The 17220-nt window shown below is 45.5% G+C and overlaps 1 protein-coding gene across 1 annotated transcript in view; it reads right to left on the bottom strand.

The window, feature by feature from the left end:
• Window positions 1-17220, bottom strand: part of plxnd1 (plexin D1) — a 53788-nt gene that overhangs the window by 29352 nt on the left and 7216 nt on the right. The window contains exons 3-12 of the mRNA XM_011602595.2: window positions 16965-17096; window positions 16622-16722; window positions 12510-12639; window positions 10703-10880; window positions 10372-10480; window positions 7174-7273; window positions 6015-6113; window positions 4599-4688; window positions 4273-4381; window positions 2893-3050 (exon numbers count right to left, since the gene is read on the bottom strand). Of these exons, the coding sequence (XP_011600897.1) occupies window positions 2893-3050; window positions 4273-4381; window positions 4599-4688; window positions 6015-6113; window positions 7174-7273; window positions 10372-10480; window positions 10703-10880; window positions 12510-12639; window positions 16622-16722; window positions 16965-17096 (1206 nt within the window). The remainder of the gene's footprint in view (window positions 1-2892; window positions 3051-4272; window positions 4382-4598; window positions 4689-6014; window positions 6114-7173; window positions 7274-10371; window positions 10481-10702; window positions 10881-12509; window positions 12640-16621; window positions 16723-16964; window positions 17097-17220) is intronic.

Below are 17220 nucleotides of genomic sequence, written 5' to 3'. Positions count from 1 at the left end.
CATGCAAATAAAGAGCAAGCTAAGAGCCCCCTTCACATCCCGCAAGAGACAGAACGAGTGAAAGAGAGAAGGGACTGGAGAGCACGGCAGAAAGGTGGATGAGTGGGGAGGCAATTTAGGGAACCGAGTGTCAGAGAAGAGTGAATGCTGGTGGTAGCAGCGGCGGGAGAGCACAGCCTCAACAGGGGAATTAATGAACAGAGCCGTTCCCCCTTTCATCTATTTCCCTGCGTTTGCAGCGTGAGATACCTCGGAGCCATTTCTTTTGTTGTTTAGAGGCTCACTAAGATGCAATGTTGAAGCCTTTTGTCTCCCTGGGTTCGGGCTCAGGGGGAGCAGAAGGAAAGAGAGAGGTGGACTGACCTTCGCCTCGGCTGTGGCCATGGTTTTAGAGATAACGTCTCCTGTTCCTATCCTCTCTCCACCACTGTAGCAGAAGCCAGCTGTGCAAACTGTTTGCTTTTATGAATAACCCTCCCTCCCCTGGCTGGGGGGTCAGTATGACACCCTCTCATGTTCGCCTGGCTCCGCACTATCAGAAATGGAAATTAAAGAATGAAAACAGCACCTCTGTTTGGTCTGGCTGAGAGGGTGAGGTTCAGCATTTAGATAAGTTGAAGGCTGTGAGAAGGACAGTGCAGGAAAATAAACATCTGATGTCCCAGATGGACTGGTGGGGAGGGGGGGTCAGCAAAGTGTAAAGAGTGCATTAATATCATGAGAAATGCAAAGTGTTGGAGGCCAGAACCATTAATTACAGTGCTTCTGTGGAATCCAGACCACAGGAAGTGATTCACATGTTATTCTGGTTGCATTTAAGCTGGGGTGAAAACAGCAACCCACGCGGGTCACGTTACGCCATTCAGCCCGTAACTGACTGCATATGCACACCGGCCACGGCGTAACGGATGAATACACACCTTTGGAGCAGCAAGCAGAGTTATTTATCGCCATGGTGCATTTTGGAGCACCCTGCATGTCCCTGTGGTGTCGTTGAGCGGCATCAGCATCAGCTGGTGTGCTGTTCATTTACACCTCTTAGAAGTCTGTGAGTCCTGATTTACAGCACCAACTCCATCAGGCCTCTGGAGAGCTCATGTGTGTGAACGTGTCTACACACACACACACACAAGCAAAAAAACCTCTACAAAGAATGCCATGTGGATATTGAACACATTTGACAGCTAAGCTATTCCATATACTTGCATTCAAATATGAAATATTCCACATGTTTTTGATGTGCAGGTTCATATCCAGAACTAGATCAGCCGATGGTATCCATGTGTTTTCTTTACCGATTCCTTTTTCTGATTCTGACCCGATCTGTTTTATCCTCCTCTCCTCACTCTAATTCCAGTGAATCTGGCTAATCAACGAGGACAACGAGGACAAAAACAGGAAAAGGCCTCTCGCAGGCCCATAGTTTTCTACGCCCTTTCTCTGTCAAGTTAGTTTTCCGTACCATTTTCCAGACTGTTTAGGTTCTTTTCATGTCGTGTATGTCAGAGCCTGTTTCAAACAATTATAAACCATTGATTTTGAAACAACGAGAACTAGCCTATGTATAAACACGAGGAGAAAGGAGCTACAGGGATAATGCGTCCATTGTCTGACATCAATGGAAATAATTTTTCATTAGAGGGGTTGTGGTGAAGCTGAGCGAGGAATAAATTACTCCTGCATATTATTGATATTTGCTCGTGACACAGATTGCCTTTGACGACGCAGAGCCATAAAAAAAAAAATCACCTTGGCCGTGCATGGCCACATTTCAAAACAAAGAGCTGCTCAAGTACGTGTGAATGTTTCGGGTGAGCTGTTCCCTCCCTCCGTGAGCTCGCGTACTCCGGCTGAAAAACCCCTGTGAATTCCCTGGGAAAACATGGCTGCCAAAGCATTGCATCACACACCCTGAAGAACCACAGCCCCAATATCCTTTCTGCAACCCGCTCCCCTGAGAAAGCCAGTGGGAGTGTGCATGTGTGTGTGAGAAAGGGAGTGAGAGAAAGCGCACCGAAACAGTAATCTACCCACACATTCAGTATCTCAGTCTGGCTAACTTCAGTCACTTAAGAAGTCCACACAAGTTTGACTCTCATGGAGCATCCTGTTAGTCACAGTGTGCTGACAGCTACAAAGAATGGGGGATAATCATGAATGCTTCAATATGGCCTATTTGAGCCACTCTCACACAGTGCACATGTGAGTGTATGTGTGTGTGTGTGTGTGTGTGTGTGTGTGTGTGTGCTTTGCCTGCTTTGTTCTGCTTGCCTATTCTCCCGGGCTGACCAGGTTTTATCTGCAGGAAGTTCAGGCCGACTGGCTCTCATGTGAGCCGTGCTTCCCCTGACCACATACTGAGGCCGGGCTTGCGCATAAAAATCAGTAGCGACATAAATGGCCAATGAGACAACTGTTAATGGACCCGTGAAACACCGCTGAAAAGGAGGAGAGCTGTTTGCGAGCTCTGTAAAGATTTTAAAGGCCTTGCTGGTCATCATGATGAGGATTCTATGTGGTTTTGGTCCAAAACCTTCACTCTTTCTTTTGACTTGTGTGATTTCCTGTGCAGACTGTTTATACACAGTGCACTTATATAAAGCAGAAGGTGTCCTCATGCTCTCCTGAGTAATTGCAGATTGACTCTAGTTTGTCCCCCGAGGGTTGTGGTTAAGTAAGTGCTAAACACTGACTTGTTATAACTGAGTGGCCTCCTTTAGAAAGGCTCTATTCCAACACTCTCCCAGCTGCCAGGTTTACACAGAAGGGCCACAGGGGCCACCAAACCATGTGAGTGACCCCATGATTTACTGTAAATGCTTGATAAATGGAGCATGCAAGCACCAAAGTGGAGGTGGAGTAAGCCAAACAGGGGTTACTGTGGGATCTTACCTTATGGATCTCGGGGGACGCACACTGCTCCACGATCGGCTGGCAGTCGTCCCGTGGCTTACAGCTGTTTTCACACCAGCCACAGAGGTGTCCCTGATCCTCCCTGCCCCAGCATTGGGAACAGTCTGAACTGCCAACTTTACAGTTGTAGACCTCCACTGGAGGGAGACGCCAGGCAGAGAAGAAAGAGAAAGACAATTAGCCTGGTTGCACATCATTAGTCAGCTGTGTTTGCCATTGTGGAGTCCAGCACCAGCCTTGGATTAAAACCCCCCAAAAAAATCCTTTCTTCTCTGAACTACTATATGTGGGGATCTAAGAACACACTTCTTTTATCTGGAAGAATAACCGTATGAGGTCACCTAATGATGAAGGGGGCAATGTGTTTCAGATGTCCAGCGAATGAAAGGTTAGCAAATCAATTGGCAGGTCCTGTGTTTAAACGTTTCTAAGCGAGATGAAAAAACGTGGATTCTTCGTGATTGCATGTAAGCTGTTACGGTTTCTAAAGAGCAGATGAGACCCCAGAATAGGCCAGTGTAGAAAATAGCTCTGGCATGCTAATGACATCTGAAGCCCCGATATGTTGGACAGGAAACAAAAAGCAAATGTAGGATGGGTGTAAAAGGAACAAACAAGTGGAGGAGAACAAAGCCAGTTCAGAACAAATGATTATTATTCATGTTTCAAGGTGCCTCCCAGTCAGCAGTCCCATTTGGATCCATGCACGGGCATCTGTGTGTGCACTGGTGCACGTGTTACCGCCCGCTCCTGCACGCTGGTGATAAAGTGTGTGTCGTCTTCAAAATTTGATGAGTCGACATGTACTGTGAAGAGACCGTCGTGCCCATTAGCGCCGCGATTTGGCGGCAGCTCAAGGCTGTTGTTCAAAATGGCAGACACATGGAATGCGAACATCTGGAGCTGAGATAGGTGAGGACTCATCACTGCTTGGTGCACAAAACACCTCACTGTTGGCGTGGGCCCGTTTTTATTTTCAACAATACAGGTGTCGAGACTCACACCTTAAAATTGCACGTTCTGTAATCCATGTGAGTAATTGTGGAAGAGGATATTATGGAAAATTACTAGTTGTTGGCAAATTATATGCTGTACGACACAAGTATGCGATTATGAAAGGCATGACTGAAAAGAAATGCAGCCTGAAACTGCAGGTCTCCTCTAAACGACTCTATTTTTCTCTGGATTTAATTGAATTCACCCATTTCATACAAAAATAAAAAACTTTCACATCGGTGAAAGGCATTCTGGGAGCAACGGTGTCACATTCCTTCTTTTTTTAATCTATTTGTAATTATGATGCAAATACAAAAGAGCTGAAGCGTATTTATAATTTGCATTCCGTCACATGGAACGCACCTTTCACGGGTTGAGGGCTGTCGACAAATACATCCTCGCCACGTCCGCTGTAGAATCGCTTCCTCCTCAGGTTGAGGTGGTAAATCTGACTCCTGTGATATGTGAAGAGCTACGGGGGCAGAAAAGGTGTTAGTCATCAGTGATGCAGGCTGTGCCTCGTGTCCTGGCATTGATGTGTGGGTGGGCATTTTACTCCGATCTACCCCAAAATGTAAACTCAGAAAGAAGGATTTAAAATAACTATAACATGAACAATGGGAAGCAATAATAGATTAAAGCTTAATGATAATAAAAGCTGCTGTTAAGTGCAGCTGAATTGATCTTACTGTTATTCCGCTGCACTTGACAACGGAGCTGTTCACCCACGTGGCCTCGTATCGCTGCTCGGTCCCAAAGTCGCACTCCAGCTCCTCCCCCTGTTGTGCAAAAATGATGGTGAAGGATTTCCACAATAAGACATGAGACCATGCTGTTCCAAAGATATACAAAAAACAACAACTTTATAAAGTTTGTGTGAAAATGGATTGTTTTCTTTGTGTCTGACAACCCCGCAAGGAAACCAAAATAACACGTAACAATTGTTCCTGTCGGGAAAAGACGCCATCCATTCAGAATTCATATTCCTAAACATCTGGACTCCCACACTTTGTCATCTGGGAACCGGGATAATGAATCTGAATCCATTCTTCATAGAATGTGAGCTGGCAGTTTCCATGAGCCAAGAAATGTGAAGGTAAAGCCATAAAGCAGCTGAGACGGCTGAGAGCAGTAAAGGATCAGTACTTAAAGTGGAAGCAATTATTTGTCTCTAAATCCCGACAGCTTAAATGGGACTATTTTCACCACCCTCTCCATTTCTAGGCTATTTCTTTCTGCATTTAGAAACTTTATTTTAGGGGGGGGTGGGGGGTTCTTTTCCTGGAACAGACAGCTGGAAGTTCACCCTAGACACATCTAGTCTGGAGGAGACGGAGACTATATATCACAGTTTACTATAAACACTTTATTTTAGCGTGGGAATTAACACTCAGCGCCTTATTATTGTCTTACGAACAAAAATGAAGATGTTATTGAGACAGTTTCACAACAAACACTAGTATCAAGGGCCAACCACATTCAGGCTGCCCTGAGGAAGTGTGAAGTTGTATGTGACTCAACGTCTGTCACCATAGCAACACACCAGAGGAGGGCCCGAAAAGGGCCAGGCAGGGTTAGACATGTGACTGACCACGCCTGGCAACTACTCAGCACTGGAATTAAATTTTTTTTTTTTTTTTTTTTTTTAAAGAACTCATTCATTTCCTTATCTATGATATGGCTGCTCAGCGTGGATTAAGGACATGAATGGGGCTTTAAAAATGATCAGGAAGAAGTAGCTGAGTTTAGGGCCAACAACGGAGCATTAAAGCTCCTGCTGTGCGTGCGGCGTTTTGCAGTGTGCTGACGATCACACAACTCGGCTTCCTGTTGAAAAGCATCGGACGTGTGGGGGCCTGGAAGCTGAGTGGCGACTGAGAAAGGGCTGCTTCGTTTTCCGATCTGTCTCCTATAGCTTTGAGCTCTCAGAAACTCCAGTTTTGCACATTCATTGACCCAAATTGCACCACTCAGATGCCCATCTGTGTGTAACCCAGCTTGAAGTGAACACACCATATGTTTCTGCTTGATTCCAATCATTTTCACAACACGCACTCTGGACCAAGTCCAGGCATGTCTATGCGGCTCAAGGTTGTCTGCTGTACCTCCTGGACGTTCCTGAGGGATAGAGTGAAGTCCTGCGCCGTTCCTGATGGTGCCGGAGGAACCTCTGAGGCCAGCAGGCTGGGGCAGGAAGTGGCGCTCTGCAGTGAACATGGGTGCAGGGACAAGAAGTGACATACAGGGGTTAAAGAAAACAATGGTTCCTCTGCACACATCCGCAAAACCCAAAATACCTGTCCTGTTTATCTGTAGGCGGAGGAAATGAGAGGGTAAAGTCTCACTCTGAGGGGAAACAACAAGAGCTTCAAATAGGCAGCCGATGGGGGGATTAGAAAAACAGACCCACCGGACACTGGGATGGAGTAAAAAAAGCCTCTACATCTGTCTTTGACCCACATTGTGGAGCTCTTGAGTATGGGAACTGTAAAGATGTCATCCATTTTCAGATGGTCTTGGTATATCAAATTGGGGAAAAAAAAAAAAAGGCAGCTGACAGGAGACCAGACCACCCCTCCCCAGAAGGAGAGCCTGCAGGGAGGATTCCTCCTGACGCAGGTCATGTGTCCGGGCAGGACAATAATTCGCCAGAGGGGATGGAATATTACGACAGCCACAGCAGCATCCGAGGGGAATACTGATGGGATTCAATGGGGGGGGGGGGGGGGGGGGGGGGGGGAATTGTAATTCTAAATAACTTTTCCAGTTTCACAGTAATTTTACACATTTGTGGCCTTTCAAACCAATCTTTGCCCCCGTGGTCACATAATCCACATTCCCCTCTCCAAAATGACGGTCTGTGCAAAATCAGAGCCGAAAAAGCAGCTGCCGATCCGTCACTCTAACAAGCACTTTGACATGTGACAGAACAAAATAAGAAAAATGTACTCTTAGATATGCTGAGGTGTCTGGAATCAACTTCCAAAAATAGTAGCCTCGGGAGGGGGCTTAGGGAGCATTATAACTGTGAGCTGCCCTGTTAAACGAGGCCCCCCTGAGATCTTACAACAGCATACAACATTTCTACATCCACCATTTGAATGAGTCAAACTGTCACAGTGAATTATCACATGATTGCCTGCCTTTAACTTGGCCAGACCGGATCGTTACGCCACTGCCCAGCTGGGAGATGCTGTTGTTGTTTTCCTGAAGGGACACCATCTCATTTATCATCTAAACAAACACAGCCGCCGCGTTACTAACCTCTATCAGGTGGAGGTTTGATTCGTCTTTATTAGAGACACAGAGATGGTTTTCTTGGTCCCAGTAACACTTCCATCTGGCGCTCAGGCAGCTCACGCATCTGTCACAGACAAACACAGAAGTGCGAGGATTATTAAGGAGTAATGATCTTATTTGGGAAGATCAGGCTTTTCATAACAGCTTAAGAGACAACAAAGTTTATCTGTAATGAACGGAAGGAGAGATTAGTCACACACTACTCACAGGCGCATTCATTCCACTGTTATTAGGAAGTCAGACTGGGACAAATCTGCTCAGAGGAAGCAACACGTTTCTCTGAGAACAACGGAGATCAATAAATATCCTTTTGCTCCTAAGGATTTATAGCCCGATACGTTATATTTGACATAATTTATCTGTTATGTGGCTCATTTCTGAAGTGAGGCCTCGTCGAGCAGCCCCTTTTCCACCTAAAAATTAGATCCAAACTAAGAATGGCCAAGCTGGCACGCCTGAACCTGTGTTTCATCTGCGCTTCATGAAAAACTTCCCTCCCATCCGTTGTTTCTACCTCTTGAAATATGGTCGAGCATGTGGCGGCTAACGTTAGCAAATTCTAGTCACTCTTTGTGCACGTTCAACACTACCCAAAATTTGCCACGTTCAACTAAAGAAAGCATAAAGGATTGTGTGTCTGTATGTGGGTTTTTAGAGATTTTTACCATCTAAAGCGATACTTGTCGCAACAATTAATGCTTGCCTTCACTGTACTGATGGAGTGCAAGTGTGTGTTTGCCAGATAAACTATCTTAATGAGGAGAGTGTGTGCGTATGTGTGTCTATCGCTTCTGGGAAGAGACAGATGTCCCACACCTGCAACTGTAGCGCTTCCAGTGATAGCAGCACTCTGAGGGGTTTTTTAGACTTGAGGGGTTGCAAGGGAATCCAGACACATAATGGAAACAAGTTTGTGTGTGTGTGTGTGTGTGTGTGTGTGTGTGTGTGTGTTTGTGATAGAGAGACAGAGAGAGAGTGTCCGTACTGATTAAAGGCAGGCGCACCCCTCTAGGTTCTTATCAGTTACAGCCTTTCTGTTTTCTTTGACTCCTATTCAGTCGTGCTTAAACAGCTACACACACACACACACACACACACACACACACACACACACACACACAGAGTCTAAGTTACCACTATCAGTATATACCCTGTTAGCCCAAAAATCGTAAAAACCTCACACACACACACACGCACGCACGCACACACACACACACACACACACACACACACACACACACACACACACACACAGACTGCATACACATTTGGGGGTTACACACTAAGGGCCTCTCAGTGGGCACAGCGGTTAAACACACATCTTCAATCAAGTTTCTGTCAAAGACAAAACACATCCTGAAGAAAAGTGAAGTTTGAAGGGTGGAATATACACCAGTGTGTGTGTGTGTGCGTGCGCATGCGTCTGTGTGTGTGTTGGGGGGGGGGGGGGTAGTGGCATAAACCAAATAAAAACACAAAAAGCAAATAAAACAGACAAAGAGTGTGTCTGCCTGTGGGCCCAGAAGGACATAAAGAGTGAGACAAAGAAGATGGGGTGGGCTGGGTAGGGGGGGGTCCTACTGGCGTGTATGGTGAGACAGGAATGCTATGGTCTGGTTGTCGTTAACATGCTGCCAAGTGGCCACTTTCCATGGTCATGGGAGAGCTGTCTAAACAGCCTTTCTCCAGCCACTGCTGCTCTTGCTTTTTCCAAAAACAAATCAGCCTGTGCCCATCGTTTCAAGAACGCACATGTTTGTGGTGATTACTTGTCTGTCTTCTTTGAACTTGCTTGTTTTGGAACAGCTAAACTAAGACCTGGAAACCAGAATGATCTACATCATTTCATTCATTTCATTAAGTGCAATAAGGCCATGCAGAGAGGACGCTGTGATATGTAATGAAAAGACATTCTGCATCTCCTGAATGGACCTTTAAGTTGTATTTATTCACAGTTCCTAAATCGTTTCATGAAGTGCAAACCTTTGTTGTCTAATTCCTTCACAGAAAAGTGGCTTGTGATATCTCTTCACAATTTTAAAAATAAAACCAGCTTGCACTGATTAAAATCAGTTGGAGGAGAGACGCTCTGCAGTTCGCAGCTCAATGCGCATCCTGTGAGAGTGGCACTTTGCTCATTATCACCTTCAACAAACCACCATCTAATTTCACACCTTGTGACCTCAGTGCATGAGTGCAGTCTGACACACGGGTACCTGCTGCAACTGCAACTACAAAGTGGCTTTGCATTTCACACAAGAGGGACACGCCCAAATGAAACTCATCTCACACACACACACACACACACACACACACACACACACACACACACACACACACACACACACACACACACACACACACAGGCACATACGCGCTGATGGTCCTGTAAGTCCCAAGATCTGGCCGTCAGATAAAGTGGCTCCTCTGACATGGTTCAACATGCAAGAGGAAGCCAGATGGATCGTCTCCAGATAAGAGAAAACCATCTTTGTGACTATACAATTCACGGTCCGACACAAAAACAAACACCAATATGACCAGCCAGAAACACACATCCAATTTCTCCCAGCTTACCATTTATAGAATATTAATTCTACATTTGATCCTGAACAGAGAAACCTTTAGTGAGCCAAAAACACAATAAGCCCTCCAGGAGGACATGTCGCCAAAATTTAGCCACTAAAACCTAAAAAGGAAGCAGGGGGAGAAAGGAACACAGACAGAGAACAAAGCAGCGGGGTGGAGAAGCTTTTCTGTGGTTTACTTTGTGCCACAGAGTCCATAAAATTCGATCAGAAGCTTTTGTTCATTTACAGTCACAGTTTATTTGTTTATTTACCATAAGACTGATTTTTGGCATCATCAAATTAGCCAGATAAGGCAATAAAAACAAAGAAGATGCAAAAAAATTTCATTATAACTGTGTATTTCTCTAATTTGGTATATTAGAAGCCGATGTGTGAAACTTTGGACAGTTTTAACTCACATCTAAGTGATTGAATTAGAGACCTCAGAAAATAAGAAATATCACAACCATCTGAAAATTAGGTTTCGTTTTGCTTTTTATGAGAAATCAATGGCTGTCAAGCACATTTGTTATGGTTCTGTCTGGAGCTGAACATGGATGCAATTCAATATGACGGTGCAGCGAGGACTCACGATGTCTTGGGGTGTATCGCTCCTGTCCGCTCACAGTCGTAGATGATGAAGCTCCCAGATACCACAGACGTGCCATTCACTTTTATCGCCACTGAAACCGCCTGATGATCTGCACAAACAAAGGCATGTAAACATGTGTCGAGGACTGGAGATGATATCACTGCCCGAGCCAGATGTCCCCCGCCTCCGTGCTTTTGGGTGCATTTTGAAAAGATGAAAGGGGAAATTGCATTTGCTCGGATACGGCTCGGACGCTTGAACTGTCCTTTTGTTGTGCGGTGGGAGATATGGCGGGAATGCATCCAAAACAGATGCCTGCACTTGTTCTCACCCGTGTCGGGAAGGATTGATTGGTAATTCTCTCGAGGGAGCAGGGGACAGGTCTGGATCTGAGCTGGGCCGGAGTCCAGGTGCACGGTGGCAGATGTAGAAACACCCGGCCCGTACTCGCACTCCACCCGGGAGCCCAGCAGATCAGGAACGCTGCCGTTTATCAAAATGCCAACATCCTATAACAGGGAGACATAAAGGGGGAGGAATAAGAATAATGATTCATCATGATAGAAATGACTCCGCGGACTAGTGTGCTAAGCACGTTGCTGTATAAACACAACAGGGCCAATGGGGCTGGCACCGCTTCAGGTTTGTTCAGGAGTTCATCCAGAAAGACAGTAAAACTAATGTGTAATGGAGAAACAGATGGCATGGTGCAACATTCACATCTAAATCCGACGATGCGATGAAGTATGAAAGGCATAATGAGAAACATAACACCTCAACGACATGGTTTGATTCAAGCTGGATGATTTCAATGTGAGAAAAAAAAAAACAGTCGGTTGGTCGGGATGTTGTTAAGCAGAGGAAGAGCAAGATGATCTGTACTTCGGCAGATAAAAGCAGAAGTGGCAGGCATCGTGCGCTACCACCTCCCCCGTCTATTGTATGCTGAGATTGAACATTTCCTGGTTGAAGGCTCCACTTCCTGTCCGCCCCTTCCTGTCTGCAGCAGCAACCTTGAGCTATGCTTCCTGCGGGCAGTCGGTTCATCTAACGCATCTAAACTGACCTACATAACACGCAAGCATCCACAATTAATGAAGCAATTATTGACCTGCCGTCCCCGAGCCTCATCTAATCATGAGCTGCAATTACAGGTTGGAGACGTTCCCAACGTCAAATCCGAGAGAGGTAATTATCGTGGGGCTATTCTGCTTCTGTCACTGATACACCAAACAAACAAAACAACAGTTTACAACACACACACTGCAAGGCAGAGTAAAGATTGATTAGAGCCTAATGAATGGCACCATCATCTTTAAGAACCAATTCATAAATGCCAAGATAGGTGACATTTAATCAAAAAAGTTTAAAAAGAGAAGAATTTTTGTTGGGTTTTTGTTTTGTTTTGGTGTCCAAAAATCTATCAATATCTATTGTAAATAAACAATCAGTGAAATTTTAAAATATTTGCTCATTTATGTGTCATTTAAGCTACATTTTTAATGTATCTATAAGGACCAGTTTCTGAAATGGGTGGGGCTTAAACAGCAGGTGGGAGGGGCTTCAACTACAGTACAGCTTATGAGTTCAGGTATAAAACTTTAATTGCTTTGATAAGTTGACAAGAAGCACAAATGAAACTGAGGTGTGAGAGAAGTGTATAAAAAATGTGTTACCTAGATAATGAGTTACTTTTTAAAGAAAAAAAACCTGCAGTAATAAACACAATCACGCTGCCGCGCCCTGTTCGAAGAGACAAGTGCAAATTAAATCCAAAAAATTGAGTCGAGCTGCCTCGCTACCATTACGTTAATTTTAATTTTGTTTTAATTCCGTTAATGTTTTTCTACCTCGTGTATCTGACATTTACACAAACGAGCTAAACAAGTGCTCAGAAAAAGACACAAATATTTGGACACGTGAATCCCACCGATGAGCTCTGAGACATCAGGCAAAACTGCAATAATTGATTTCAGATCACTTGAACTGGGCAGACGTTAAATCAAAGAACTTCTGCAGAGCTTCAAAGGCTACGCTTCCCATCACAAATATTAGTAAGATATGTGGAAAAACCATAAAACAGATGTTTATCTGACATATCCAGGTTAGACAGAAACATGGAGGGAAGCTTATTTTACCTTAATGTCTGCGGAGACGCTGATCTCTGGTGGAGTCAGCGTCATGGACGGACACTGCTGGGGGCCTTCACCCATGCTGATCCAGGACCTTGCCAGCAGCCCCAGGGCACACTCCTTCTGGATGGAGCATCTGGATAGAGGTGACATTTACCACATCAAATTTAGAGAAAACCTCAAAAAGACAATGAAATTGGACTGCATGTGTCCTGGAACATCAATGTTTCTGCATAGAGAAGCTCTGTGGTGGGATTTTGGAAAAGGGAGAGTCACTTAGTCATCACACAGCCAGGTGACTGAGTACAGAGGTTCAAGGCCAACGTTTTACCATAAAAGTAAGGACAGGAGAAAGTTTTGTGGCAGGACTGAAACGTTCTCGCTGCCGGGTTTCATGGTCTGCTGCCCGCAAATTCATGAGGTGCTCCAGTTCCCTAATGCCTCATTCACACCTCAGCTGTCAGTTTTTCTGGCTCAACACAAGAGACTACTTGACTCTAGGTTACACATGCTGCTATGGCAACCATTCCCACAGGCGTTAAGATCAGGGGGCCACTCGCTGATGGTGGCATAAGACACTGATTCTTAATCTGTGCTCATTTCTGTGCAGTAATGCAGGGTGTACTGTGTTCGCAAGCCCGTCCGGGAGCACGACTATGTGGGGGGGCACTTGTGAAAAGGGCATTCAACACGCAAGGTGGCCTCACACTCTGACCCGTGCTTCACAAATGAACTTGGCACAGAGCTCGGTTCATCTGGGGTGCAGACATGAAGGACAAAGTGACATCTGAGTGGGGAGAAACCAAAGAGGCCCCATTGAGCGGCACGCTAACATGCCTCACAATGACTTTGGCACATCTCACTTCCCTTTCACTCACTACGGTCATCTGAAAATAAAGCGTACGCCTGTGTCTCCGCACGGCCCTAAGTGTGAGCATTTGTGGCAAGAAAGTGTGCGTCCAGATTTTTATTCCCACTGGCAGCGAGGGGCTGTGTGGCCGGCTGCTGAGCTAAAAATAGTACCGAGTGGCCTTGCAAGACATACACGCACAAAAAAAATCCCCTCTGCTCAAACAAGCTCATAAATTCGGAACACACTCGGCAAACGCAACAGTCACACTGAAATGGATTTGCTGATTGTAACATAATTGAGATTGGAAATCCTTTAAATTTGTACTAGTTTCAGTCTAAATGCGGTTTAGGATGAAAAGCGTTGCAGCACCTAAACGTGTCTGTGCATGAATGAGTTTTTCCTGCCTGGACTAGAGTGTTTTCTGACAATTATTCCACTATTGAGCGAAAGCAATGGTGCCTAAAATTGAGGATGTTAACAGTAACAATTTAAAGTTAGCATCATTGGACCTCCTGTTGCCATGGATGACAGCAGTTTAGCTAAAAAAAAGCTAAAAGTTGAAGTCGGACAGGAAGAGACTGAGTGGACAGGTTACATTGGAAGAGGGAGGCACACATGACTAATGGGACAGAAGGGAGCAATCAACTGGTTAGAGCAGGACAAAGAGATTAAAGTGACTTCTTTAAATATTGAGATGGTCCACTGAGATATAATAAAGACCAATGACAAGACATTCAGTTCAATTCAATTCACAGAACGCTATTTATCTCGAAAGGGCAATTCAGTGTTTCATGTTTCAGCTTTGATTAAAACATGCATCACCTGTCAAATGTCAGCACTAAAGCATCGTGACACCGCTGTGATGGTGCTCACATGAGTTTAAGGACAATGTCAGCAGGTTGCCAGTCTGGCTGTGCAGGCTTAACTCTTCTCGCCGCCATAGCTAAATTTAAAATCTAGCAGTCTATAAAATTAACATGACTTAGAAAAATATATTTAGAGTGACATCTTTAGGTTTTATTAATAGATATAGCATCATGGGACAGGTTGAAAAGGCTGTTTATCACCAGATGAATGTCAACCGACAGCCTGTTAGTGCTAGTTTCTTCCTCTCTTTCTTTTTAAAAATACATTCGTGACTTTGCCCGCTGATTCAGTCAGCCACTTGATCAAGTACGGCAGTCAGGGAAGTACAATTCAAAGCACTCTTTTTTTTTTTCTCTGAGAGGCTCAAATGCTTTAATATCAATATAATGCAAATATATGCACACTCCATTTGCCATTGACTCTTCTTCGGCTTCGTGGCGGCGGCTGTCGACAGCTAAAAGCAGCTAAAATATGACCTGAGAAAACTCATCACCTGTCTACATGTCAGCGTAAACCGGTGTGAGTGTTAAACAGCAGGGAAACAAACTAAATTTAACACACATGCACAGCAACACATGCACACACACGCGTGCGTGCGTGCGCATTCACACTGTGAGATGAGCACATGCAGATAACTATGATAATTTGTGAATAGTGCAGACAGCCCATGATGCCTAATTTGATTTAAATAAAGATATTCAAGTGTTTTCTTGTGACATGTGGCAGATTAAACTGGCTCCAACATGAAAAGCACGATGAAGGAATGAGACGTGAAGGGAGAGACGCTCTCTCTCTTTCTCTCTCCCTCTCTCTTCCCTCCAACAACGCCGACTCTAACCAGCAGCCAGACGCGCTTTCATGCTAGGCCCCACTGGCAGACATGCTGAGAGATGCCAGAGCCGTGCATAAAATCAAGCACCCACAGAGACAATAGGGGCTTCACAGATTGGGCCGATGTTTCTCTCGCCCTCCTTTATTTCCCCATTCGAATCAGCATTTGCAGTTTTATCATGCAGAAGCGATGGTGGAGACCGTCCACCCCACGTACCCACCATCCAATCCCCTCAGCTCTGTGGCCGCTATGCTAGCCCAGCGGCTGCCATGGCTGGCCCGATGGCCCATCACGTACGCACGCACGAACACTCATGACATCAGCTCCCTGGCCTCCGCGAGCCAGACAGCGACACACAAATGGTGACACTTACACACAGGCTTACACACTTTGACATTTTCCTGTCAAAAGAACCAGTGTGCACTCTTCCTCCCACCACCATCATTACATTCAACCCTCCTTTATAGAGGAGGACAAGGGCCTTGGGTGTGGGAGGAGTAGTGAGAGACAAAGACCAGTAAGACAGAGAGGAAGACTGAGAGAGCTATAGGAAGAGGAAAAGAGGAAGAAGACGAAGAATCACATGGGTAAAAAAAAAGCAGTGAAGCGAAAAGGCGCTGGGATAAAGAGACGACAGATAGATAAATAAGAGGAAGAGACGGGGAGACGACAACAAGGCAGTTTGTCCACACACAGACACACAGATATACATGTACACACACATGCATGCGCACACTCTCATCAGTTCCACTCGCCCAGCTTTGAATGGCCCCTGGCAATGCCAGAGCCTGCAGAGCTGCAGAGCAACTCATCACGAAATTCCCTATCTCGTCTGATCTACTTTAATCACGGAGCAAACAAGGGGCACACACACACACACACACACACTCTCACACACACACACACGCACACACAGCTCGACACGGCACATATTCTCCCTGAAAGCCATTGGACGGAGAGGGGGTCCTGACTGAGACTCGCATTAATCACAGCGTACTCACACTCGCTCGCGGTAACGCTTCAGCCAAGTCGGTCCACACTGGGCTCCCTCAGTCTGTCAACACCCCCTAACACACACGCGCACACACAAAACAACTACCAAAGAAGAAGGGAACTTCTCTTCACTCCAAGGCTAAATGAAAAGCAAGCCAGGGGTGTACTGAAGCCCGAGATCACGCTCAATTCACACTGACGGCTGCTTTTAAATTGAGAATGAAGAGGATGAAAGCCGACAAATGAGTCTCAGTCATTCCCCTGATTCGAATGCTTGTAGATGCTAAATCCATTTCGCTGTCCCATCAATCTCATCTTTCCAGGCTTTGAAATGAGCTTTAACCTAAACCCGTCGCTAACTCAAACAGCAACAGCTGCACCGCTGCTGACAGAGAGTACAGTAGCATTGTCTGCAAGATTGCGTCAAAAAGCATGTGGCATGTGCATGACACTAAAGCGTACGCTAATTAAATTAGCTCTGTCTGGCAGCGGAGGACGAGGCAGCTGGGACAGAGCACAGTTAACATGATAAATGGAGTTTCACAGAGACAGAAACCGTTTTAAGTTTCTTACCGATTCTCCAGGGTACACCAGCCACAGTGGGCATCCCTGGCTCCCAGACAGTCACCGCAGCTCCTCCACTGGTCACACTGGGCCACTTTCACCCTCAGCATCTACATATTTGAATGCAGCCAAGAGACACATGTGAGTCACACAGGGAAACATTTATCAGAACAAAATATTCATGTGTGGGGGTCTGTGAATGGGTGACACCCCCCCTCTCCCCGGTGTTTGTCTTGAATGCTAATTTTGGCTAATTGTTGAATATCTGATGTATGTGTTGAGTTGAATGAGGTTCTCTGGTTCTTCTCACACAGGCGGACATTAATCACAGAGACAGAAGCCACATACTCACATGGTGAGAGGTCATGAGATAAAGGTAGTTGCTGTCACTGGGGTCAAAGGTCATGAGGTGGTGGACCGCCTCACTGGCTGGCAGCTTGAGTGTCCACTGGTTGGCCAAGGTCATGTTCGCCAAGAAGGTGAGCTGTGAATTAGACGGCATGGCAGAGGTCAGAAGGTCACATTCCAGTGGAACTGAATTCCTGAATTCTTAGAAATCTAGATTAAACACTGCAGCAACACTGGCCTCAGGCTAAGGGTAAAGTCAG

The sequence above is a fragment of the Takifugu rubripes genome, chromosome 3 (genome assembly GCF_901000725.2).
Source record: "Takifugu rubripes chromosome 3, fTakRub1.2, whole genome shotgun sequence".
NCBI lineage: Eukaryota > Metazoa > Chordata > Actinopteri > Tetraodontiformes > Tetraodontidae > Takifugu > Takifugu rubripes.
This window is presented reverse-complemented; position numbering and strand designations above follow the sequence as displayed.